The 26,367-nt window shown below is 38.5% G+C and overlaps 1 protein-coding gene across 1 annotated transcript in view; it reads right to left on the bottom strand.

The window, feature by feature from the left end:
- The window catches only part of DNAH12 (dynein axonemal heavy chain 12), a 1,291,066-nt gene that overhangs the window by 1,196,019 nt on the left and 68,680 nt on the right, over positions 1–26,367 (bottom strand). Inside the window, exon 5 of the mRNA XM_086939114.1 lies at positions 15,669–15,858. Within this exon, the coding sequence (XP_086795240.1) occupies positions 15,669–15,858 (190 nt within the window). The remainder of the gene's footprint in view (positions 1–15,668; positions 15,859–26,367) is intronic.

Below are 26,367 nucleotides of genomic sequence, written 5' to 3'. Positions count from 1 at the left end.
CTAAACTCTTTCCCTTCTTTGCACAGTTTGATAATTTTCTTAATGCCAGAAACCAAACACATTTATTGTAACCAAATATTCCCTTTGGGATTGTGGGAGACCCCAATGAGCTAGGATGGCTTTTTTCTCTGCCAATAAAATGTTAGAAATAATCTTCTTTCTGAAGTGAAGCAGTTATGTCATCTCAGACCGGCTACACAGCAGCCAATAGTGTGCCCCAGTTGTCCTCCTACCCTCCCAATACTATCCCCCTGAAATGGGACAAGCGGGCATAACCAGAACACATGCATCAGCTTGCCTATTTCACTACAGTCCCTCCAACATGTGCCATCATGATAGCAACAATAAATATCGCTGACACGTATTCCCAATAATATAGGACACCCCCCCAACTGCATGCCCTGCAAAGCTGTTCAGTCTAAAATAATGCATACTTCGTCTGGCACTTAGGCTATGCTCAGTTCCTTTCCTATATAATGTGAAACTAAAGTTTCCCAAATTTCATGCAACTATCAGGAATCCGATATATGTAAGAAATGGCATGTACAGTGTCACCGAATTGAGAAGGAATTTTTCAAAGAGGCTGAGTGTCCTTGTCCCACCTTTCTTTACCTGCTAGCCCAAACACAGTGTCTGAACTGCATGCATCTACATTTTTCACTCGCTAGCAGAACAAACTATTCCTTAATCTATTTGAAGGGGTTGATTTCCTCCCACAAAACCAATTCCTAACAGTCAAGCATCCTCCTTCGCTCCAGGCTACGCTGGGCCCACCCTGGACACCCAGGATGAAATCTAGATTCCACCACATTGGGAAAAACAGGGAGGGAGAAGACGTCACCCAATAGGCCCTGCCAGCACAATTCCAGACTCATAACATTTCCCTCATATTTGGGGAAATGTATAGTTGGCTACCCCTGTGGGGCTTTAACAGCCCCAGCACTTTCCACTGTGGTCCGCTGATCAGTATGTGGTCAATCATGCACCAACCTTTCTATGCTTCTTTCACTGTCCATTCAAGAAAGTTATTAATTGTGTGGATTTGAACTCCCAGTCTGGGATATATGACGTTACAACGCATACTATTACAACGCAGTACTTTACAACGCATTTTTTACAACGCAAATACTTTTACAATGCATGCTTTTACAACGATTACTATTACAATGCAAGATAGCGTTAATAATAGTAAAGTACTATTACAACGTAAATATTTACCACGCATACCATTACAACCAAATATAATATATATATATTTTTTTTTGTAAAATAAAACCTGGAACGGGATGCAGGGAAACTAGGGGTTTTGGGTGGGGAAGTGTATTAAAAATGATATGAAAAACTATAACGTAAGGGATAAAAATTATACCACTTTTAAAAATTAATACTCATGTATTAAAATTAATACATGAGTATTAAAATATAATACTCATGTTTTCTAAATTGGAGACATTTTTACACACGCAACGAATTTACAAAGAAACATACTAAACATATATTAGAATAAATGAAAATAATTATTTATAACCAACAAATTCAGACATACACATAGTCACACATAGCCGCCATTTTAATTATGTAGTTCAAATGTTAGTCCTACAACTCTTTCCATTAAATATAACCACAACACTACTATCAAAATGAATGCCAAAACGGCACGAAAAACACTAATAACATATCTTTTAACAAACTTTTAAATTATAAGTGTACACAGAAATAAAACGTAAATAAAACAATCATACCAACGCTGTGTTTACAAAAAAAAACGTGACACTGACCAAAACTTATAAATACGAGACAGACACCATTTTTAAAACAGTTGATTCTCAACTCCCAGAGTGACCAGACGCCAAACCTGACCCTCTGACCTCTTCACCTAAATGAAAACCATATCGAATCTCAGGAGTAATATTTTTCGGAATACAAGTGAGTTACTGAAATTCTTTTCAGAATAATATTCTAAAACATTTAAAACGCTGCACCTAATATGTTGATGTTTGCTATTTAAAGAAAATATTATACCACCAAGATATTACTAAAATTATTTATACATATATACAAACCCTACATTTTTAAAAGCCTAGAAAAACATATAAAATATTTTGTTTAATATTTTAAAATGAAATCAAATAAATAAACATAATATATTTTTCTAACATGTCAAAATGTTTTTTTTTTATTAGTCGAGCTACTAAAAACAACGCCGCAAAAGACCAGTTTAAGTAAATTGTATTTTGTGACAAAGCCAACACTCCTCTTCAATAATAATTTGAAGGTACTTTTGGATATTTTAATCGACAATTTAAAACACACGAAACGCAAATAAATTTATTAATACACATATATTTACTCTATTTTTTACAGAGGAAATCATTTTGGAGAAAATTATTTAATTTTTTCTACTTTGAAAATTGAAACATCAACTAATTAAAAAGGTAATTATGTTATTATTTAAAATACTGTATGTTTAAATATAATTAATAATACTGTATTGATTTATTATAAATTAAAACTGTAGAGATAAAAATTTATTTATAGTAATCTCTAAAGGTACAGCAGTAACGAAAGAGTGAAATAGTGTAGAGTATTTACTAAATATTTCTATTCAGACTCAAGGTAGATACAGCATGAAAAAAAGTGTACGAAAATAAAAGGGAATTATTTTCTTTTCATACACCAGATAGATGCTGCATTAAGAAAACTGCTGAATAATGTAGTGGTCACAATTCCTAATCAAATTTACTAATGGGGCAGCAATGTAGTAAGTGAAGGATATTAAAAGAGTATTACTTTCGATTCTTACTCCAGGAAAATGCTGGAGTATGTAAAATGGAGGATAGTGTAGAAGTATCAATTTAAAATCAACTCCAGTTAAGTACAGCAGAAAGGAAATTGTAGGATGGTAAAAGAGTATTATTTTCAATCCATAATCCACGTATTGTTACTCAAGATAGGCATTGCTGAAAAGAAAGTGTGGAATAGTGTAGAGGTATCAACTTAAAATCAAAATAAATGTATATACAGCAAAATAGAAATTGTAACATATGTAAAGTCTATTATAAACAGATTTGCTAACATTATTTTCTACAGCAGAAACATTTCACATTAAAATAACATTACCTTTTCCTTTTTCTTTTTTTTACAAAATCACAATAATCTCCAGATCATCAAACAAGGATTATTTTTCAAAGAGACCGACAACCCAAAATCCAACCAACCAACACACCATCAAATCAGAAAGGAGACGTCGAAGAGAAAAAAAACCCAAAAAGGTATATAAAATAAATGGTGCTAATGAAATTGTTCTATTATTCTTTAACCCTTTCGATGCTCATGACGAGCTCAGCTCGTCATGAGGCACGGTTGAGCTGTGCTTATGACGAGCTGAGCTCGTCATGAAACAATGGGAATGAAGGATCTGCAGCACAGGAGGGGAAAAGTCATAGCAGCCAAGGTGTTAAAATTATAGACTTTTCTACCTCCAGATACGTACAGCAGTAGAGCAAATGTGTAGAATGAGGAAAAGTTATTATTGTATATTCTAACTCCAGCTAGGTACTGCAGTAGGAAAAAGGTGGGATGGTGTAGGGGTATCAATTAGTATTCTAACACAAGGTAAGTGCTGCAGTAGGGAAAATGCTGGATAGTGTGGGGGTATCAATTACTATTCTAACTTCAGGAAAGTGCTGCAGTAGGGAAAGTGCTGGATAGTGTGGGAGTATCAATTACTATTCTAACTCCAGGTAAGTGCTGCAGTAGGGAAAGTGCTGGATAGTGTGGGGGTATCAATTACTATTCTAACTCCAGGAAAGTGCTGCAGTAGGGAAAGTGTTGGATAATGTGGGGGTATCAATTACTATTCTAACTCCAGGTAATTGTTGCAGTAGGGAAAGTGCTGGATAGTGTGGGGGTATCAATTACTATTCTAACTCCAAGTAATTGCTGCAGTAGGGAAATTGCAAGATAGTGTGGGGGTATCAATCTCTATTCTAAGTCCAGGAAAGTGCTGCAGTAAGGAAAGTGATAAATAGTATAAGGTTATAATTATCTATTCCCAATCCATTAATGTGCAGCTGTAAGAAAAGTGATGAAGAAATATAATGTGTCATTTTCTAATCACAATCCAGCTACATTTAACAGAAATCAAATTAAACATTTACATTTCTTAATTCCTTGCTTTAGAAACTCAAAGCAATCTTTGAAGAAAACCACATTCCACATCTAAGGAAGCCAACAAACAGAAAGACCAGCAATAAAAAGAAGACCACAAATAAAAACTGCAATTTTAAAGGTAAATAAAGAACATTACACGAAAAACACATTTTCTAAAGTGAAAGATAAATTGCTGCAGTAGGGAAAATGCTGGATAGTGTGGGGGTATCAATTACTATTCTAACTCCAGGTAAGTGCTGCAGTAGGGAAAGTGCTGGATAGTGTAAGGGTATCAATTACTATTCTAACTCCAGGAAAGTGCTGCAGTAGGGAAAGTGCAGGATAGTGTAGGGCAATAAATTACTATTCTAACTCCAGGAAAGTGCTGCAGTAGAAAAAGTGCTGGATAGTGTGGGGGTATCAATTACTATTCTAACTCCAGGAAAGTGCTGCAGTAGGGAAAGTGCTGGATAGTGTGGGGGTATCAATTACTATTCAAACTCCAGGTAAGTGCTGCAGTAGGGAAAGTGCTGGATAGTGTGGGTGTATCAATTATTATTCTAACTCCAGGAAAGTGCTTCAGTAGAGAAAGTGCAGGATAGTGTAGGGGAATAAATTACTATTCTAACTCCAGGTAAGTGCTGCAGTAGGGAAAGTGCTGGATAGTGTGGGCGTATCAATTACTATTCTAACTCCAGGTGAGTGCTGCAGTAGGGAAAGTGCTGAATAGTGCGGGGGTATCAATTACTATTCTAACTCCAGGTAAGTGCTGCAGTAGGAAAAGTGCTGGACAGTGTGGGGGTATCAATTACTATTCTAACTCCAGGAAAGTGCTGCCGTAGGAAAAGTGCTGGATAGTGTGGGGGTTTAAATTACTATTCTAACTCCAGGTAAGTGCTGCAGTAGGGAAAGTGCTGGATAGTGTGGAGGTATCAATTACTATTCTAACTCCAAGTAAGTGCTGCAGTAGGGAAAGTGCTGGATAATGTGGGGGTGTGAATTACTATTCTAACTCCAGTAAGGTGCTGCAGTAACGAAAGTGATAAATAGTATAAGGTTATAATTATCTATTCTCACTCTAGTAATGTGCAGCTGTAAAAAAAGTGATGAAGAAATATAATGTGTAATTTTCTAATCACAATCCAGCTACATTCAACAGAAAGCAAATTAAACATTTACATTTCTTATTTCCTTGTTTTAGAAACTCAAAGCAATCTTTGAAGAAAACCAAGCAAAGACCAGCAATAAAAAGAAAACCACAAATAAAAACAGCAATCTTAAAGGTAAATATAGAACAATACACGAAAAACACATTTTCTAAAGTGCAAGATAAATTTCTGCAATAGGGAAAATGCTGGATAGTGTGGGGGTATCAATTAAGTGCTGCAGTAGATAAAGTGCTGGATAGTGTAGGGGTATCAATTACTATTCTAACTCCAGGTAAGTGCTGCAGTAGGGAAAGTGCTGGATAGTGTGGAGGTATCAATTACTATTTTAACTCCAGGTAAGTGCTGCAGTAGGGAAAGTGCTGGATAGTGTAAGGGTATCAATTACTATTCTAACTCCAGGAAAGTGCTGCAGTAGGGAAAGTGCAGGATAGTGTAGGGGAATAAATTACTATTCTAACTCCAGGTAAGTGCTGCAGTAGGGAAAGTGCAGGATAGTGTGGGGGTATCAATCTCTATTCTAACTCCAGGAAAGTGCTGCAGTAGGGAAAGTGCTGAATAGTGTAAAGGTATCAATTACTATTCTAACTCAAGGAAAGTGCTGCAGTAGGGAAAGTGCTGGATATTGTAAAGATATCAATTACTATTCTAACTCCAGGAAGGTGCTGCAGTAAGAAAAGTGCTGGATAGTGTGGGGGTATCAAATACTATTCTAACTCCAGGAAAGTGCTGCAGTAGGGAAAGTGTAAATTTATGTTTATAAACTTAAAGTAAACATATGCACAGACTTAATAACATAATTTTTTTCCTTGCAGATAATGTCTACTCAACCAACTGCTAAATACATCAAGTCCAGAAAAGGAAACCGACTTTTAAATCATGCAGGTTACATTTATTGTAAGGAAAGGATAAGTTTCCCTAGAAATCATTGGAGGTGCGTGCAATACTTTTCAACCCGTTGCAGCGGCAGAGCGGTTACGGTTGATGATATCATTATAAAAACAACTGACCATAACCACTCTGCCTCTGCAATGGAGGTTGATGTCAGAGAAACGGTAAACGAAATGAAAGTACTTGCAAGCACCTCCAATGATTCTACAAAATCCATTTTAAGAGAGGTTGCTCAGCATGTCCCTAGTCATGTAGCTAGTAATATGCCTACCATCCATAATTTGAGAAGAATTATTCAACGTCAAAAGCAGGCAAGTAATACACAAACAAATACACCTCATACCTTTTCAGACATAGTTATTCCCCACAAACTCACTATTTTTTTTGCTGATGAACCTTTCCTTCTGCATGATAATGAAAACCCTCAAAAACGTATATTAATTTTTAGTACACCCCGCAACCTTCTAAAACTTGAAACTAGTAAAATTTGGATGATGGATGGGACGTTTAAAAGTACACCCCATCCATTCACCCAAATTTATACTATACATGCTAAAATTAACAATAGTGTGATCCCCCTAGTATATAGTTTGCTGCCTGATAAGACTTCTGCAACCTACACTGAACTTTTATCAGTTATAAAATCAAAAACAAACCAAAGCCCTAGGAAAATTATTATTGATTTTGAATTGAGCATGATTAATGTGATCACCAAAACGTACACAGATACCCAAATTCAGGGGTGTTTTTTCCATTTTTCCCAGGCATTCTGGCGTAAGTTACAAAAAACACCCCTAGTTACAGAATACTCCTCAGACAGCAAACTACAAGTTGAATTAAAAAAACTGACTGCTCTTTGTTTTGTCCCTCCCGAAAGTATAGACGAGTACTACACTGCCATTACAGAATCTGATTATTACATTGCAAATGAGGAAAAATTGGCACCCATTCTAAATTATATGGAAGACACATGGATTGAACACCTAAGCAGATCGGGTCGCAGGAGGAAGCCACGTTTCCATGTGGAGTGGTGGAACTGTTATTCGAGTTGCTTACAGGGAGAGGCAAAAACAAATAATGCCATTGAGGGATGGCATAAATCCTTCAACCATCTAATTGGTAAACCCCACCCTAATTTCTACTCTTTTTTGGAAACCTTGAAGAAGGAGCAAAGTTTTCAGGAAATGAGAATTCCCCAAACTCTTACAGGTAGTCTAAACTCACGAATAACTCAAAAAACAAAGGAAATGTCCGAGAGACTATTGGCACTTTTACAACAGTTTACGTTGTGTGTGGCTCTAGATTACCTGGAAAATCTTGCTAACATTCTTAGTTTTTAATTATCTCCTACACATTACTTTCCTGCTTTGCTCCAAATTTATATCCTCTCTAAATTTAATTGGCTATTACATTTTTCTAAATTTTAAAATATCAAAAAATACAGTCGGGTCTCCTTACCTTAAGTTGTCTTCTATTTTCTTTTTTCTTCTTTATGCAACTTTAAAAAACCCTTAGTTGCAAATCAATCCAAAAATCCTAATATTCCAAGTTATTTCTTCTTTCCATTTAGTTTGAAAAATTATCCAGTGTTTTTCAAAATATTTTTCCAATTTTTGATTCATAAAAAAATGCATTTTTGAAAAATAGTAAAACTCTTCTGTTCTTCTCTTTTCACTAAAATTGTAAAAAATAAGCTTCTTCAAATGAGTAAGCATGATTTGTAAAAATATTTTCTATACAGAATTTTTTTTTTCCAATGTTAATTTCATTTCAAAATCAAAAAAGCAATCCATCATTTTTCAGATTGGATTTTTTAAAATTCACCCATCTCCATTGGCATATTCTAGAAGGCCACAACATATTTTTTAATCCAAAAAATGTTTTAAAAAAAAGAGATTTTTTTTTAATTTTCTTTTACCAAAAAATCACATTCCATTTGCATTTTCATGTCTTTTATATCCAAAACATCACAATTTTTTATTAAGTGAAAAAAAATCCTTTTCCTTTTTGAAGCAAAATTTAATTTAAAACACAATACCTTATGCATCTTCCTTCACTCCAGTACATTACTATTTTATCAAACATATCTTTCAAAAATGCAAACAACCAAAAATATCACATACCATTTTCATAGTCCACTTGTACAAGTTATTTTTTCTAAAAGCACTCCATGTGTAATCAAAAATGTTCTTGTATCTTCAATGATTCATTTATCAAAATCCAACGTTATAACAGAACTATAATGTAAACAATCTTTATAGTCCTACTCTGTACATTACGTCAAATTATTAACATTTCAATCTAAACTCTCCTTATACAATTATACTATTTTCAAAAAAAGACAAAAAGAATAACTCTCCTAAATATTTACAACAAAATACGAACACATTTTTTTGGTTAACCTTAAATCGGAAAAACCGACAAATCTCTTTCAAACTACGTGATCTCTCTGTTCTGTGTTCAACAACACAACAATTCCAAAAAAACAATCCTTACCCAAAAACATTTATAATTCAACTGTTTACTTTCAAAGAAGCTTTTTTCAAAAATGATCTAACCTCATTTTTCTCTTTCTTAACTGAAACAAAAGCAATCGATAAAATCAAAAATGCTTTTTTTTACATTTCTTCCGTACCGATAACAAAAATGATATACATAAACATCTTTGCACAATTTTTGAAATAAACACAACTTTTTCGAAACAGGATAAACTGTTCGAACTTTTTTCCCCCAGACCCGACATAGGCATACTCTAGATATATGACTAGCGACATGCTTTTTTACATACATAACATCATTTACATACATAGCAACCTCTCCTTACCCTTCACTTACAATATATGTATACCTTTTTGGAATTACTTCTTAAAATAAAGTTTAAAATGTTTCCTACCTGGACGCAGATCAGCTTTCAGCTGCTTCCACCTTGGATACTCTTCAAAATGGCCGCTTACGCTCACGTTTACGTCGTTACGTAATCGAATGCTGCTACGATAAAAAGGGACTACTTTATTTATTAATATTTAATAAATTGTTATTGATTATTTTCATAATGTTTCCCTTATTAAAAAAATATGGAAAAATATGTAATAAAATATAAATATTACCAACAAATTTTCTATGTATTTAAAATAAATAATAACATTTTTAAAAAATTATATCATCTTTTTATTGTATTCATTTAAATATGCATTACTTATTTATATTATTCTATAATTTGTAAATTTATTTATTTGTCTCCTTACCTGTTTTCTGTTACCTTTTCCCTTCTTTAGATCTTCTTTCTTCTTCTTTTCAACTTTCTTTTTCTGTTCCGCGGGACTCATAGCAAATGTCCTGAAAATAAAAGAAGGACAATGTTACCCATTGGAATCAATGTTAAAACGTGGGAACCAAATCTTTCATGAATTTTATCTCTTACATTCTTTTTTGTAAAAATTTAATTATATTTTTTAACTACTTAAATGAGCCATTTACATTAATATGTATAGATTATAAATTTTAAACCCAAAATAATCTTTTAAATAAAATAATAAATTTATAAAAAATTACTAAATTATTACTTAATGTCTTAAAATATATAGTCTAAAAACATGTTTTAAATAACTCTACTTTTATTTTGCACATTGGCTTTTATAAAACATTTTTTTAATATTTTATAATATATGTATTTGTAAAAAATTAATAATTAAAGTTATAATTATTTAAAAAAAATATTAGTTATACATAAATTTCATGATGATATAAATGTATTGATCTTCAAAACATTAGTAATAATATTATAAAATACTATAAAAAATACCGTAGTATAAATTCTGATGCTGGATTTAAAAAAAAAGAAAAAATACACTAGTATAAAATTATCTACACATAGTAAAATTAATTAAATGCCTTATATTTTTTTTAAATTACCAAAATATTTTTTGATTATCTTTAGTATCATTAAAATGTAATAATGTTTTAGAAATCATATATTTTTAATAATAATACTTCAAATAATACTCTAGTATAATTTTTGTTTTTTTAGATCTAATAATACTTTTTTTTCATCAAATAATAAAGTTTATTACATACCTTTAAATTTAATAAAAATTATCACATTTTTTTTTAAATTCCTTTACATTGTTTTTAAAATTTCACATTTTTTTTATAATTAGTTTATATCATATAAATAATAATACATCAAAAAATACTCTAGTAATAACATTTAAACAAAATAGAATGAAGTAAAAACGATTAACAAAAAAATCTCAAGGATTAATTTTTCCATATAATCCATTGTAAATATATATTATTATTTATTAACATTAATATAATAAAACTTCTAAATAAACAGATTTAACTAAAAATTATTTTCAAATAATTCTCAAGTATTTATTTTATACTTCAAAAAATACTCTAGTAATAATATAATACATTGTAAATGTATTCTGATTTATTATTTAAATTAATAAAAATACTCTAGTAATAATAATCAAATAATAATTATTCAAAATAGAATGTAAAAAAAAATTTATTTACAAATAATACTCAAGATTTTATTTTCCAAAAAAATGCGTTGTAAAGGTACATGCGTTGTAAAGGTACTTGCGTTGTAATAGTATGCGTTGTAAATGTATGCGTGGTAAAAGTCTTTGCGTTGTAAAAGATGCGTGGTAATGGTATTGCGTGGTAAAAGATGCGTTGTAACAGTTGTATACCCCCAGTCTGCCATGTCTAGGGTGGAGCCCATATTCCACCATTCCAGCTTTTACCCCATGCCAGATAAAATTCATGCAACATCCCTGCAGCTGTGTCAAAAATATTGTTTTGTTTCACAGAGAGTGGAACTGACTGGAAAATATGAAGGCTCTTGGGCAGTATGGAGAGGTTAAAATCTGCTCTTAGTTCCACAGATGAAAACAAATTCTACTTCCAATTTACCAAGTCAACTCTAGCCATAAAGAGTTGGCAAGATCAATCCTAGATAACAAATTGAGAGGTTACAACAATGAGTAGGAGTTGATTGATGTGTGGGGGTGAGGTCCAACAAGAAGCCAAGGCACTCTGAGTTACCAAGGATGATCTTAAAACCCAAGACTCATTGGTAAAGTGGTAGCTACTGTAAACACTGTTGTTTCTTGGCTCACATGCTCCAGATGTATACAATCTGACGGATCTCACAGCGTGGGAAAACATCTGCTCCACCATCTTGTTTTGATGGGCATGGCTCTGATCTATGTGCTGTGTCTTTAGACCTCTAAATCTATTCTAGACTCTATTCTTGTGTTATGGGGTCTCCAGTACTCTGGGTTTCTGCATACTGGGCCACCTTTCAGGAGGAGCTTGAATTGGGTAATGCATGGGCCTTTCCCTGGGGTAGATGTGGAACAATCTGAATGTGAGAAGTTCGCCTGGCATATGAAGTCCACTAGTTCTAGAGGGCACTTTGCACCAGTCTAATCAGCCCTTATTGATGGTGGTTGTAAAGTCAACCTTATAGAAAGCTATCCTAGTGGTAGCATGGACCAGCAGTCATCAGGCTAAGACTTCAGAGAGCATATTAAGCAAGTTGTTTTACCCATTATAATCCCTTGAGTACCAAATGAAAGGACACCACACAAGGTATATATCAAATTAATATGTATTTATTCTAAACACAACCCCTCTGCACTCTTTATGAGGTCAGAGGTAAAAGTACAATACAAGTTATTCAATTAGCATACGATAAGTTGCACAGTATACGTTATGCCCTAGGGGCCTCATAAACCACATACTAAAATAGTGGTATAAGAACCACATGATAATTGGAAAGCAGGCCTGGGGCCTGTGGAATCGCTGGGGCTACTCTAAACAACCAAAGGTTAGAAAGTAGGAGGCCCATGGGAGGCGCATGCAGTGTCTAAACACAGCCACGGGTTACCATTGACTTTCTATGGCAAACAAACAAGTTACAAATTTACAATTGAAGGACTCTTCTGGATGGACTACGATGGGACCCTTTTAAACTAGGACACTTCGAGAGTCAAGACCGACAGGAGCATCGGAGTACTCGTGTTACCTCACCCAGGGAAGCAGGGTGCACAGGTGTCTTTTCGTGGCGGGTTTCGTCATAGTTTTCAATGGAGAGCTGCAAAGAAGTGCTGTCGGCGACCAGATGAAAAGTGTCTGGGTGGATCCAAGGGTGGATCGAAGATCTGTAGAACCTGAAAGCAGAAGGGACAGAGTCTGGGTCACTTGCCAGTGACCAGGAAGGCAATAGAAAGATGCCACCAGATGTCGGGTGATTTCAGGTGAAGATGTGAAGTTTGTCTCTTCAGCCACGAGGACCAGGAGGCGTTGACGACAACCAGGAGCTGGATTCGAGCTGTCCCACAAAGGATCTAGTTGACTGCAATGTCGGTATCCGGACCGGATCCAACAAGCCTTGGCAAATGCAACCCACGCAGGATGTCGAGATTGGCTTCGGTGCAGACCAGCAAGGTCTGAGGAACTTCTCCTTTGCAGGGAAGTTGGAGCAAGCCTGGAGCAAGCCTGGAGCAACCAGGAAAGCAAGTTAGATCCAAAAGTAAGTCTTTGGGGGGCTCCCTAGCCAACAGACTAGGAACCACAAAGACGCATCAAGCTGAAATGCAAAACCGGAACCCACGGGTCACTCGTGGAGTGGGGGCCTCTGAGCTTCAGTGCAATTGGTGCTCGGGTCTGGGGCTTCAATCATTCCAATGCACAACTTTGAGTTACCTCGTGAAGTGAGTGCAGCTTGCAAAATGCAGGATGTCTAGGAGTTCCGGTCCCACGTCTCTAGTGTCCGCCACGGATCTCAGCTTTGCTGTGAGTGAAGGTCGGGGTCAGAGATGTCTGAAAGTCCATGTCCTGTGTCGTAGATTCTTCAGAATCTGGCGGGAACCTCGAAAATGCAGACCTGCAAAGTTGCTGTTGGTGCCTGTTTGAACAGGGTGGTCACTCCTTGACCCCAAGGGAGATATCTTCAGGCTTCCAGTCGAAATGGAATGTCGAAGGTACAGGACATATGTTTCAGAGTTTCGTCCAGGGTAATCTAAAGTTCTAGGGACTCGGTTCCTATACTTATTCTAAGTTTAGGGGATGGACTACTTTTAAGGTCCCTCCTATGGGAGGACCTGGGAAGGGGGTGGTTACACCCCTTTCCCTTTGTCCAGTTTCGTGCCAGAGCTGGGGCAGAGTGCCCCAGCAACCGGTTTGAACTGGGAAATGCATGGAGCACCTTGTGTGCCCCAGGCAGTGTCTGGAAGGCATTCACTGAATGTAGCCCTCCCTGCCCCAATACACAAAAGCCTGTCTGGGGAGGTGCCAGCACCTCTTTGGACAGGAAACCGATTGTCCAGGCCTCCCCTGCAGGAGTTTCGTCCACCAACAGGAGGGCAGACTCGTGTCTGTGGCAGCAGCATCCATTTTGTGATGCTGAGGCTCTGTTTAACTTTAACCGGGCAACCAGTACTTACATGTATTCTCCCTCTAGAAGGGTGGAATACTACCCCCACCGCCAGAATTGGCGGGGGTAGTATTCCAAAGTGTTTGACACCTTACACAACATGTTTTGATAAAGCCAAACCAAAGTTAGCATTAACCGCAAGGATTATAATGCACTTAAGAGTATATGATATGGCTATATCATAGAACAGCTATAAGGAGATAATTCCGAAAGCTGCAGAGGGGCTCAGCTCATGCTAGGGCACCCTCTCACATAAAACTAAGCACTCTGCCTCCAGGATTGTTAAGGCATGCCATAGGAGTGACTTATGACTGTATATGTGTATATAGGTATACTATATCTAAGTAAGGGGTGATGACACCACCTTACCCAGGCTGTGTGAACAGACCTGTGGTGTCAGTTTGGAAGGCAAACCAGGGGTGGCACAATACATGCTGCAGCCCCTGGTAGGCCTAGGGTGCACCTATGCCCTGGGTACTTATGGTGCACTATACAGGGGCTCACAAGGGTGACACAGTAACCAATTTGGTATGTACCTAAAGTACATGGTATCAATTTAGAGAGAGAACAGCTGGGCTGTGGGCCTGATTAGCAGGTCCACAGCCACACTAAAGTCGAAAAACCAGAGAATCTCAGCAAAAAGGGGGGGTTACCATAGGAAGCAGACCCTACTCTCCTACACTGAATATGCCTCAACCACCATCTTCTGCTAGGCTTTACCCTAAGCTGTTTCAAAGCCCATGAGAATCCTTACATTTTGTACACAAGAAAGTGATACTTTTACTATATAATTCTATTCGGTTATTCTAGATTTGTATACTATTCATTACCCCACCATTGGTAGTTGGGCTCGGAACATCATTTTGTATGATTAAAAATGTTTGGGTGTTATTCAGAGGAATGCTTAGAGTGGCATCAACAAAAAAACTACATGCAGCAACAAAGGTAATGCAAGAAAAACAGAAAATGTTTATAGACTGAGAAACTAGACTTCCTCTTCATTCTAAATGTTGAAGGTTCATTAGTTAATCTAAAACACTTTCAAGCTGCAAAGGAATTCTTGTAGATAAGTGCTTTTGCAGCATGAAACTATACTAAATTCAAGAGTTTCTCCATGGATTGCAAAGATGCTTTCTATGAAATTGCAATTGAAGTACAAGGACTATTAAACAGATCCTTAAAATATCCAGGCTCTTGCTTGCCTCTTATTTGGTATGACAAACCGTACAGTAAACTTTGCAAATGTAGGAACGAACGACCCTTTAGCCTTCCCGCATAAGTCAAATAAAGAAACACTACTAACAAAAGCCAAGGATGCTCCACTCTTTCATGTGAAGTGAGCCTGCAACCTATGTTAAAATATTTTGTGAGCTAGCTTTTAAAATAACCAATATTGCTGACAATGACACACAACTATGAACTTTCTGATGTATATACCACAACAACGAAAATTCCAATTTCCCAGAAAATCTTTTCCTGGGCAAACCAGGATCAGTCCAGTGATCGAACTGGAAGACGGAAATTAAACTTTAAAACCCAGAATTTTTCCATCTCTCAAAGTTCAGCAGCAGTGATCAGGATGCAGGAGAGAGGCTGCTACCCTTCAAACTCGGGGGGAGATACACGTCTGTATACAGGACCGCCATGTAAAGAGAACACAGAGAACAGCACTGTAGAAGCAACAACAGACAGGTAAAAGAATGCTGTTCAAGAGACAAAATACAACAGCGAGGAACCACCAGCGAGGACAGCACAAGAACATCTGGAATCACACACCAGCCCTGCTTCTAAGTTCTCATTCTGGGTTCAGTTAACAACATCATCACCATGACGAAGGCAATCTTCATAAAAAGCATGATCGCTGTGCCATTCTCACAATCTTATGCACTACATAATACATGCACTATTTAAGTTGTACATGGAAAGCTTAAAACTTCTAAGTTAAGCACAATTAGTTCAATCTCGTGGTTTACCATTATTTCAGTGCTAGGACACTGCAGATTACTCACCCAAGTATCTCTTCATGCTCTTTTCAAAGTCTTTTGTTATCTCTTGCAAGAGCTCTTGAACCAAGACTTCTTTCTGCTTGCCTTCCTTCATGGACGGAGGCACCCGTGACAGAATAGAGTCCAACCACTTCTTCTGGATGGGAACCACAGGACTACTTTCTACACGCTCCTTCATGAAGATGTAATTTAACTGAAAAGAGAAATGTAACATTGTGAAAGGATCATAGGTATGACCAATTCACCCCGATGAGCAACTCACTGTCCAACTATATTATAAATAGGCAGAGTCGTATGTAAAAATATTGAAATAGTAAAAATCTCCCTTTAAAGCGTGGATGTTTTCACTTTTAGGTTCATAAGGAAGGTATTGGTGTTGTTTTCCTCACCATTTACCTTCTTCGAAACCTGCTCGTTACTTGTCTCAAAGGGACAGTTGTTTTCATCCACCCACCCTTCCTAGCATGATCTGTAACAAGTAGGAGCTTTCAGATTCCCTTTCTGGTTTGATTGTAAGCTTCTGTAACTGCTTCACACTTGTTACTCATTATGCTGTGCTGTAGTTGTTTGTGAGTGAGGAGTAACCATGCATGTGGTAGCAACTATCTCTACACCACCCCTACTTTCTGAATTGAGGAGGCATCCTTCCTCCAGCATCTCCTCATCTGGATATCTTCAGAGCTCTTCCAGACCCAGCCTACACCAGGTTAGTTCAATAAGTCATTCTCTCCAACATTACTCCCTGCTCAGACTTCCTTCTATGCTGAAGCCCAGATTACAGTTTAGGGCACCTGGTAGAGAATCTCAAACCATCCATGACCCATGCACATCCTGGAGGATAAGAACGACATTGTTTGGTTGATTTCAATCTCCTGAAATATGATCTGTACAAAGTCTCGTCCAGGTCAGCCCAGACAGAAACATCAGCTAATGATCTGACGTCAGGAGTCTCCACTTTCAATCATCCATTGAAGGAGTTCCTGGGGCACACAACATAACACAAGTTTCAGGATGAGGATGAAGAGGTTAGGTCCAGGCGTAAAAACATTAGGGTGGTAGGAATGAGCTCTTATGGCCCCAGTGCTACCTCCTCCACCTGGCACACCCTCACTCCATAACCACAAGCTTCCTGAACTATAGGAATCACAACCGCATACTGCAGATTTAAAGACAGCACTTCCCCCTCAGTCATGAGTACATCACAATATTGATCTATCCTGATTTCACTAAGGCAGTAAAACGATAAAGGATGTCCTTTAATGGTGTCAAGGCAGTGGAGTCTGGAACTGAAATGCATTGTATCATTCCCAGCTAAACTGAAAAGATAGATTTCTTCTGGGGTGTTTATTCTTCTTCATGGATACAAAGGAGACAAGGGGCTGGGCCTACCTAAGAACTAATGCTAATAATTGCAGCAGTGAGGGAACACCTGGTACTGAAACCAAGATGCTTGCACTAGGGCTTGCAGCTGTAGACCATGCACATGTGCCAAGCAACAAGAGGCTGCAGAAGGAAACGTTACATACTCCTCAGCCTAGTTCTGCATCATGGATAGTCTCTCTGAATTCATAAAAGGCAGACTATCTCCCCACCTATGAGAGTTGACAGACATTTTTTTTTAAATCATGTTTTTCCAATAAAACCAAATAAACAGCAAAACATGCCCAGGAAGCCAACAATTACTTTCCTATCAATTAATCTGAATCCAAATCAATATAGTACATTTGACTGAAAACACAGACCCTGCAATGATAAGCCATGAAAGCCATGTCAAGGAATGGCTGGGCAGTGGTATTCAACATGTTGCTGGCAGTAAAATAAGAAATTGCTCGACTATGGAAAAAGGTGACCCCTCTGACAATTACCGACTGTTCTAGACTTATCATGGAATGTAATAGCTATGGGAATGCTTAAATTACAATGTAGATGCGGAAAGAGAGACATTCGGTGTAGCATAGAAGCACTAGTGGATTGATCAAGAGCTGCTTCCTACTATTGATTTGTCGAAAGACACTGAAAGCATTTACGATTTTGTGGGAGCCTGACCTGGAGGCAAGAGACCCTGATGTATCCCAAGACTAGGGCGCAATCAAATGCTTGGGCTGTGGTGAGGGACCAATGATGATCAACCTCGTAAGGTGAAGAATAAACCTACTTTATATATCGTATGCCATATATCCAGGTTGTGGATGGTTTTACATCAGTTCTCTTCCTTCCTCATTTATACAATTTTTTATTTTTTTTCTAACCCGTCAAGCTCCAGGGTAGGGCATCAAAAGGGAGGACTGGATCATGGCAGGATACCTGATCCTGTGATAATGTTCGTAGGGATGCTGTGTAACACTGAGTTCCTGCTATCCTTGTTTGGATGCATTCCAAAATACAACTCAATAAAGTGTTGATAGTGAACAAACCACTCCAGAAAAAGAATACTTAGAGAACAAAGAAAACGGCATCCCAGAGTACAGCAAGCACATACTAGAAAATAAGCCCTACTCCTTTAGGAATTTTGGAAGACAACACTACCCCATCATACCCAGCAGAGTATTTTTGGAGCATTAGCAAGATACAAGTATACAATGTCTACCTCTAAATTTGTGGTCCAAAAACGTTGGGCAATTGATAGGATTGTTTTGAATTCAGAGAGAATATTTATTGTGAAGATCTAGGATCACAACTAAGTTATAAGTCATTCTTCAGCATAGGATTCTCTCTGATTTCATAAAAGGTAGAATAGAGCAACAAGCTAAACCTTTCGTAACTGTGCGATCAGAACCACAAAGCTTAAATGTATTCCCACGCAAATAAGGTGTGCAGAGAAGCAAGCCTAACATGCTAGAGTCTTGGGGTCCAAGTCTAGACAATAATGTCTATCAAAAGTATGGACTGATTTCCAAGTGGCACCTTACAAGTGTCAGGAATGGGGACATTTCTCATTAGTTCAGGGACAGAATTGTTCATCGGTGCAGCAGCAGAATGTGCCCTAAACTTAATAGGTAAGGACCTACCAGCCTGTTCATAACCGGAAACAATGCACACAACTATCCACTATCTAAGGTCTATTTAGAAGCTAGACCTGTCTGTACAGCACTATGATTGACAAAGAGCTGTTTGGCCGTACAATTCTCTTGCCATAACCAAAAATTAACAAACGTTGATATTGAAGATATGTAACAACCGGAACGAGATGCACTGGAACGAGATGCACTGGAACGAGATGCACGCCTAGGCCGAGACAAACGTCTTACTGAAATTTCATGAAAAATGTTTGCTGTTGCCAGATCAACAGTATCTTTAGACGCATCTATCAGCATGCTTTCCTTCACTATTTCAAGCGAATTCCCTCTTTTTTTCCTTAGAAGGGACACAAGGACTGAATTCATTGAATTTCACAAAAAGTAATTAGAACGACTCAAAAGCTCAGATGAGCTGGCAGCTTCCACTATACCAAAGTTTGGCACAAATCCAAATGCCTACTCTCTTTGTTCTAGCAGATCAGGGCAAATTGATCCATCAGCATTATATTGTTCCTTGGCCCCTAAAACAAATAAAGAATATGCAGGCACCACCTCCCTCAAAGAACCTAGGGTCAGAGAAGGATGTTTAAAACCTATTTTCCAAGTGACGTGTGACAGATCATACAAAGAAGGGATAGTCCATTAGTACCCGTCATAGGCTCCAGGAGTCTATGAATTAGCAAAGCAATAGTCCAACATTGAGATTTTGTTTGAATTGTTTAAAAATTATTGCAGTGCTGACTTCAGGAGTTGTCTGCACACTTAACGGTTTCTATGCACTATTCAGGAGCACAAGCGAGTTCATCAGATCATCACTTGTTGAAATCAGAGAGGACCCATCGGAGTCTGAAGCCTGAGATGAAGACCTGCATTGTCTCCCTCATTTATAAAGGGAAATTCTAACTGGATACCAATGAGGATATTTGTCTTCTCTGCGCCTGTGTGTAGATATCCAAATGTAGATTACTCAGGCTGACATATCAAGTTGACCCAGTTGAATGCAAGCGCTTCAGTCTGTGGAGAAAATGGGACTTCTAAATACAGTTGAGGAAGCTGATGCAGAAGAACCTTCTGTGAAGAATTTAGTGTAGGAGAATAGGACTGGTCATCATTCTAAGAAACTGCAACTCCTACATTCTCACTATGACAAAGTATGAACAAATGAATGATTTGCTAGCTTGTAGAGTGCTCTACCGATCCCAAAGGAGAATCCTGGCGCTAAAACTGCATGTAAATGGCTTCATCCCAACCAAGGTGATCTGAAAAAATAGAAATGAATCACAGAATGAGCAAAAGACAGTGCAAGTCCTGGGCTGCAAACAGCTACGTCTTCAACTGCTTTAAAAAAATTGCTTCCAATTCAATGAATCTTAAGTGACTAGGCAGTTGGTTGCATACCTTAGCACCCAGAACAGCGAAGAATTTGCCTCCTCCTGTCTTGAGTCTAAAGTGGAGGGTCTTCAAAAAGTTAGCATATGAAGGCCTCAAAGTCCTTTCGGTAGTGTTATGGGTGGAAATGGCCATTAGATAACTTGGCCTGTCGATTTATAAGCTCTAAAAAGTGAGTAGGAGATTTTTAAAAAGGGCCTTTTTGTGTACTTTCAGCCAGTGTAAAACGTTTAGAGCTGCTGAGGCCAATGGCCGGCGATGAAGTTTCAGTCCAAATCTTGCCGCAGCATGTTGCACCACTTGAAGTTTCTGAATAGTTTGTTTTGAGGTGTCGGCGTAAAAACTATTGCATTAGTCCAACCTGGACATTATCATTGCAAAGGCCACTGTCTTTCTTGCAGCCAGAGGGAAGTACTCAGAGAAAAAAATCAATGATTTTATTAGATTGAAAACATCCCCACTACAGCAAGAGCTTGTGGATGGATACACAGGGAGGCATCAATTTTCTCTCCGAAGTACATTACTACAACCTCAACAGTAGTAGGCGGAGGAGGTACCGAATTGCACCACCATTGAGCTGGAGAGAAGAAATTAGACTTCCCGGGCAGCATGATCTCAGTCTTATTCGTGTTACATTTTAAATGATTGGATTACATCCACTGGGTAACTTCAGTTAAGCAGTTTTTTAAATTGAGCTCTGAACTAATGGATGTCTTATCCATAGCTAAGATCAGCTCTGTGTCATCAGCATATGATGTAGTTTGACTTCCATAAGAGGTAATTAACAAGCTCAAGGGGGGCATGTAAATATCAAATAAAGCAATGCTGAGAGAGGACCCGGGGTACCTTGGAGGTGACAATCCTTGCAGGGGACATAAAAGGTCCCAACGGCAATGTTTGTCTATGCTCTGTAAGGAAGGATTTAATCCAGGACAGGGCTAGATGTGAAATAACACAGTTCATAATACGTTGGAACACAATATCATGAGAGATGATATCAAATGCAGTTGATAAGTCTAATAAAATCAGTACTGCTTTGTTTCCAGACTACAAAGTCAATTTTAAAGCATCTGCGACTTCCAACAGCGCTTACTTTGCGGAATGCCTTGGGAGTGAAAGCCTGACTGCCCGGGATAAAGTATTTTAACCTCATTCAAAAAGACAATGAATTGGTCATTTAACAATTTTTCGATGATCTTACTTAGTGTGGGGGTTAAAGAAATAGGATGAAGATTTGAAATTGTAGTAGGATAAGCAAGATTGTTTTCTGCAGCGGTTTGATGACTGCTAATTTCCAATTAGTCGGAACCTCTTCCAAGTCTTATGGGTTTAAGGTGACTGTGGCTTTGCCAAAGAGAGAGATACTCTGAATGACAGGGAGCCCAGCAATATCAAAAGGTCCCTCAACAGATGCCTCGACTTAGACCCAGATATTTCTGAACCTCTCTGAACTCTCTGAACCTCAAGGTATGGCTATGACTTGGCATCCAATGTTCTGGGCTCAAACTTTTCAAAATCAATCACTTCCACATTGACAGCCTCCGTGTTGACCAAGATCGGGTGTGCTTGTGATGATGAGTTGTTGTCCATATACCTCCAGAAATGGCAGAAGCAACATTATTGGAGGAAAAGAGTGGCATTTTGATCTCTACCACCCAAGGTAGAAATGGGTCCGGAGGTTGAAGTCCAATTCCCTATTTATTGCCTGGAGATGGCATTTTCCCTGTTCCTCAGACTCCTATGCAATATTTTCTGACAAATCTCACTGTCTTTGATAGAATGATAGTCAGGAAGACAAAGCATGCAGACATCATGGTCATCATTCCTCAACATTTCTTCCCAGAATGTTAGGCATTTATCACAAAATGCTGACTTAGTGGACAAAAGCAACAGGCTGGACAAACGTCATCAGCAAAAGTAGGGGAAAATAAATACTTAAGACAATGAAAAAGGTGAAAAGAATGACTACACCCTTGGATATTGAATGAAAGCCACAAACTTAAACCCTGTTGTCATTATATCAAAACAGCCTAAATCAAAGTAGGATTGTGAGTAGGAAACCCCAACTGCTGGGCCTAATACAATAGTGCAGACTTCCTAGTTAGATTCTTAAAAGAGCATGGCTTATTTTCAAAATGTGTCTGTTTTGCATTGGGTCAAACACTTCCTGTTTTTTCGTTTACTCTAGAAACACTGTTAAACAACCCTGGGCATGTTTTCTGTTTATTCGTGTACAAGCGCAGACATATTCCATATTTTATGAATATTTGCAATTGCAAGAAACCAACAGTGAAGAATGAGTTGATGTGGTCACCAATGTAGTTGTTTTGCATTGAGATGGTTTTTCCACTCTCTGCAGTGATTCTGACTGACATTCAAAACACATGGCAACTGAAGTGGAGTCTGGAACCCCCTTGTCTGCATACCCAGATGTGTTCATGGATGATTTTAAATAGCTCCCTTATTTGAGGACACCTGTTGGGATGATGGTGAGGGCAGTGTTGTGTTTTCTCCTTTTCCTTCATTGATGATTGGTAATTTCTCCCATACAAATTACATTGCCTGGAAGAAACGTGACCCCGCTCCTAGACACGGAGAAAGTCGGGTAAATGGAATGGATGGAGGTTGAGTGGGTGACAGCCCTATCACTTTTGTAGGCGTACAGTCATAGTTAATGCTACGGGTTACTGCCCTGTGTAGCTCAGTGGCTGCTCTTAGTTTGTTGACTGAAGTGTCATCTCGTGGATGTGGTGTATGTTCTCTTATAGTTGGTTAGTTAAACTGGATGGCAGAAAGGTTTGGATTCCAGTCCAGTGAATGTTTTTTTCGTTCTTTATTGTGGTGTTTTTTTTCCCCATTTCAACTTTAGCGAGTGAGTGGGTGCGTGAATCAGAGGGGTGTGAGTGCAGCTCCCGCCCCTCGCCTCGCACTATATATATTCTTTATTAACTGTGTGATTACTTAAAATCTTTACAGTATAAAACACAAGAACAACACCCCCCTCCCGAACACAATTCCCCCAGGAGCAACCTGGTATTCAACTTAAAATAGCGCCATGGCTACATGGCCTCTATTTACCGCTTTATGTGCCTTTAAAACTTCAATTTAAAAATGAATTAAAATATTGGATCACCTCCCTTTCACACTTTTACTCCTGTAGGGATTAGTGGATATATAAAAATCCATCAGGGACCTTCCCTCCAAGATGTCAATTCTCATTAATAAAAGGTCTTGGTGTACCCCCAAGTGGGCCCCACGTTCTCTTTATGATCCAAGTGTCCGTGCGTAGAGCCCCTGGGTTAAGTGATGACCGACAGGGTTAGGGCACCAGATGGTTTTAATTACTGAATGATAGGGACCCTGAAATCTGCGGCCTTTTTGTGGGAATCAAGTGCAATTCTAATTTGGTGGGTGAACTTGCCAGCTCTGGCAAGTAAACAAGTTGTAGTTTCTGAAAATCACCATTCCGAGGCCTCACTGCAAGATCTGAGGCCCTTGTCCCTTAGGGCCGCGCGCAGCAAACGGCAACAATTACTGGCCAGCTTGAGGCAGCAGCATAAAAGATGTAGCCAGGATTCCCTGTGGTAATTGCATAACCGGCAGAAGATTATGTTGTCTGTCCCTGTCCATTTTGGGTTGAAATCCGAAATCTTGAGGGCAGTGAGGCGCAAGTACAGAATTTTCTTTGTTGCTTGGGCTGAGAGTAGGTCTTGCATATATGGTTGAACTTTCCCAGAAGTATATAACTTGTCCAGTGCTAGTGTGAGGGAGTTGTACCAGAGTGTGGATTGATCCAGTTCAAACGAGATGGACTGGACTTGGCGCTTCAAAAGGTTGGTGGTGCCATATTAACTCCCATGGTGTTACTTCCGAGAGGCACCACCAACCTTTTTCTCACTTTTTCTTCTTACGTTTGCTCACATGAGTTCGGTCATATCACACCAGGTGGTGGGGTTGACCGTGGGAGACTTAAACAAATCAACGCAACATAGTTTTTTATAATGGAATGGTGATCCAGTCCCCTTCAGCACAGACGGTATAAGGTTAACCGCTGGTCCGGAGTAGTATGCTTATAGACTGCAATGGATTGAGTGGGCTCTGAGCAATACATTCACAGTGTGAACAGGTCTTTTGTTGTTTATGACTAAGGAAACTGCACCTTTGGATTGTGCCGACAAATCCCTCAATAATGAATACTGTTTCATGACCTGGAATGCAATAGGTCTGTTTCAGTCTAAAAAATTACATAGGGTGCGGTCTTATATGACACGTCAAGACATTCAATTTGACTTCATACAGCATGCTGCATATGTGGGGAACAAGGTTTTAAATTGCAAAACATATATATGGGGAACAATATTACACAACCTACTAATCCTAGGCATGTCCTGACTTGGATTTAACTTGATGAACCATCTACAAACACTTTTGTACACACTAAAAAAAGAGTCGATATATAATTGTGAAGAGTTGCCTGAATGGGGACTTCTGTGCTTGGTTAATGTGAAGGCCAAAGGTGGCAAAAGATGGCAGTGCATAAAAGCAAAATGTTATGTTGGGGTGGGATTGTTGATTTCCCCTCTTGCCTCTTCAGTATATAGCAGCCCTGTTGGGACTCCTTCACACACTAGGTGCTATATGTTGTGGGAAAATTTGCTCCCACAAGACAGAAATATCCGTCCTACTCATCAGTGCAAAACTTGCATACCGGATTTCATCTGTTCTTGCTGGCAGCAGAGATTGTGGCATGGTGCTGAATTTGGAATACCTTAGTTAAACTCTCTCATACCACAACCCTCGAATCTTGACACTATGCTGAGTAGACCATTGACGTGTAATCCAATGTGGCACTTATACTTGGCTCCTTTAAGGTTTCTGGTTTTCGAGGGCTATGTGGCCGTGGCTCATTATTTTATAAAGATGAGAGGTTTATGGAACTGGCATAGGGCTTTCAAGGCGGTGGTAAGAGAAGATGTATTGTGGACATGGGTTGTTCCGATTAGTTGATTCTGTACAACCTGAAGGAGACATATGTGGGTCGTTAATGCAGTGATCTTTCCTGCTAGGTACTGAGTCCCAGGCAACTAGAACTAGACACATGACACTCATCGAGGACAGGCTTTAATGCTTGGAATGTATCCCCTATCTTACAAGATGATGACATCTGAAGGGTGATAAATTATAAATGCCTTGGTGTGGCTGAGTCTTGGTCAGCCCTCTACAAAGGAGATTGCTATCCTGAAAGCACTGGATGGTCAATTGTCCAGCAACAGGAGGGGATTAATGAGATCTTCTCAAAGTACTATCCGCTGCTATACTCACAACCCCCTCTCCTTCATTCAGATCAGGTGGGGATCATTTGTCAAAAGCCCTTTAACCATAGTTTAAATGTGAGCAAATTGATTTTTTTTAAAGGAGCCCATCATGAAGGAGGAGTTCAACATGGTCCAAAACAATCTATGAACAGAGATAAAACGTTGGGCTCCAACTCAAGTTGTATGATACACAGAGACCTGCTAGAAAATAAAAATTCTACAGTTTTATGCATTCTTCCGTAGAATCAGGTAATTTCTGCCACCAGATGTCATTGTTGTTGTGATGGTCAACCCTGGCAGAGATGTACTTTATAACCCTTCCTTTTGTCTGCTGTCAATGTTAAACATGTATTTCTACCCTGAAAGTAACTCATGTTACAGACTCCAAACCATCATCCAACCTCTGACACCTATTTGATGTGATAATGGAAACATCACCCTGAGACTCCCTTCAGTTGCCAACTTGGACAAAGAGAAAGTGCGCGACAAACTAGGCTGGGAGTACCTGCACCAGGTTCTCACAGCTATGAAGTTCAGACAAGGAAAGCTCAAGTGGGTCAGTCGTCTATACACTGATCCTGTGGTTCATTCCCGCGAGCAGGGTGTTTTTGAGTCAGTGGCATCTGAGAGGGGTACCAGTGACAGCTAACTGCTGACTCAAACCTCTTGTATTCTGATGATGGAACAGTGGGCTTCTCTTGTGTAGTACAGAGGTCTAGGACAAGGTGTATCTGTTTTGAATGCTTAACATGTAGGGCCCCCTGCGTATAGAGGCATAACACAGCACATTGATGTAATCATTCTGCAATCAGAAAAACCCTTTGAGGTGCTGAATTACTTTGTCCTGAGATAATATGCTTTTCTTGCAATTAGCAGCACTCCTGTAACAGCCAGTTGGCATTGTTTCGTATACTTTCTGAGACCACCTTCCCATACTGATTTTCACCTCACCTTCCTCACCTCATCTCCAGCACCTTCACC

This window comes from Lissotriton vulgaris, chromosome 9 (assembly GCF_964263255.1).
Source record: "Lissotriton vulgaris chromosome 9, aLisVul1.2, whole genome shotgun sequence".
In the NCBI taxonomy this organism is placed as follows: domain Eukaryota; kingdom Metazoa; phylum Chordata; class Amphibia; order Caudata; family Salamandridae; genus Lissotriton; species Lissotriton vulgaris.
Note: the sequence above shows the minus strand (reverse complement) of the source record. Positions and strands in the feature narration are given on the sequence as shown.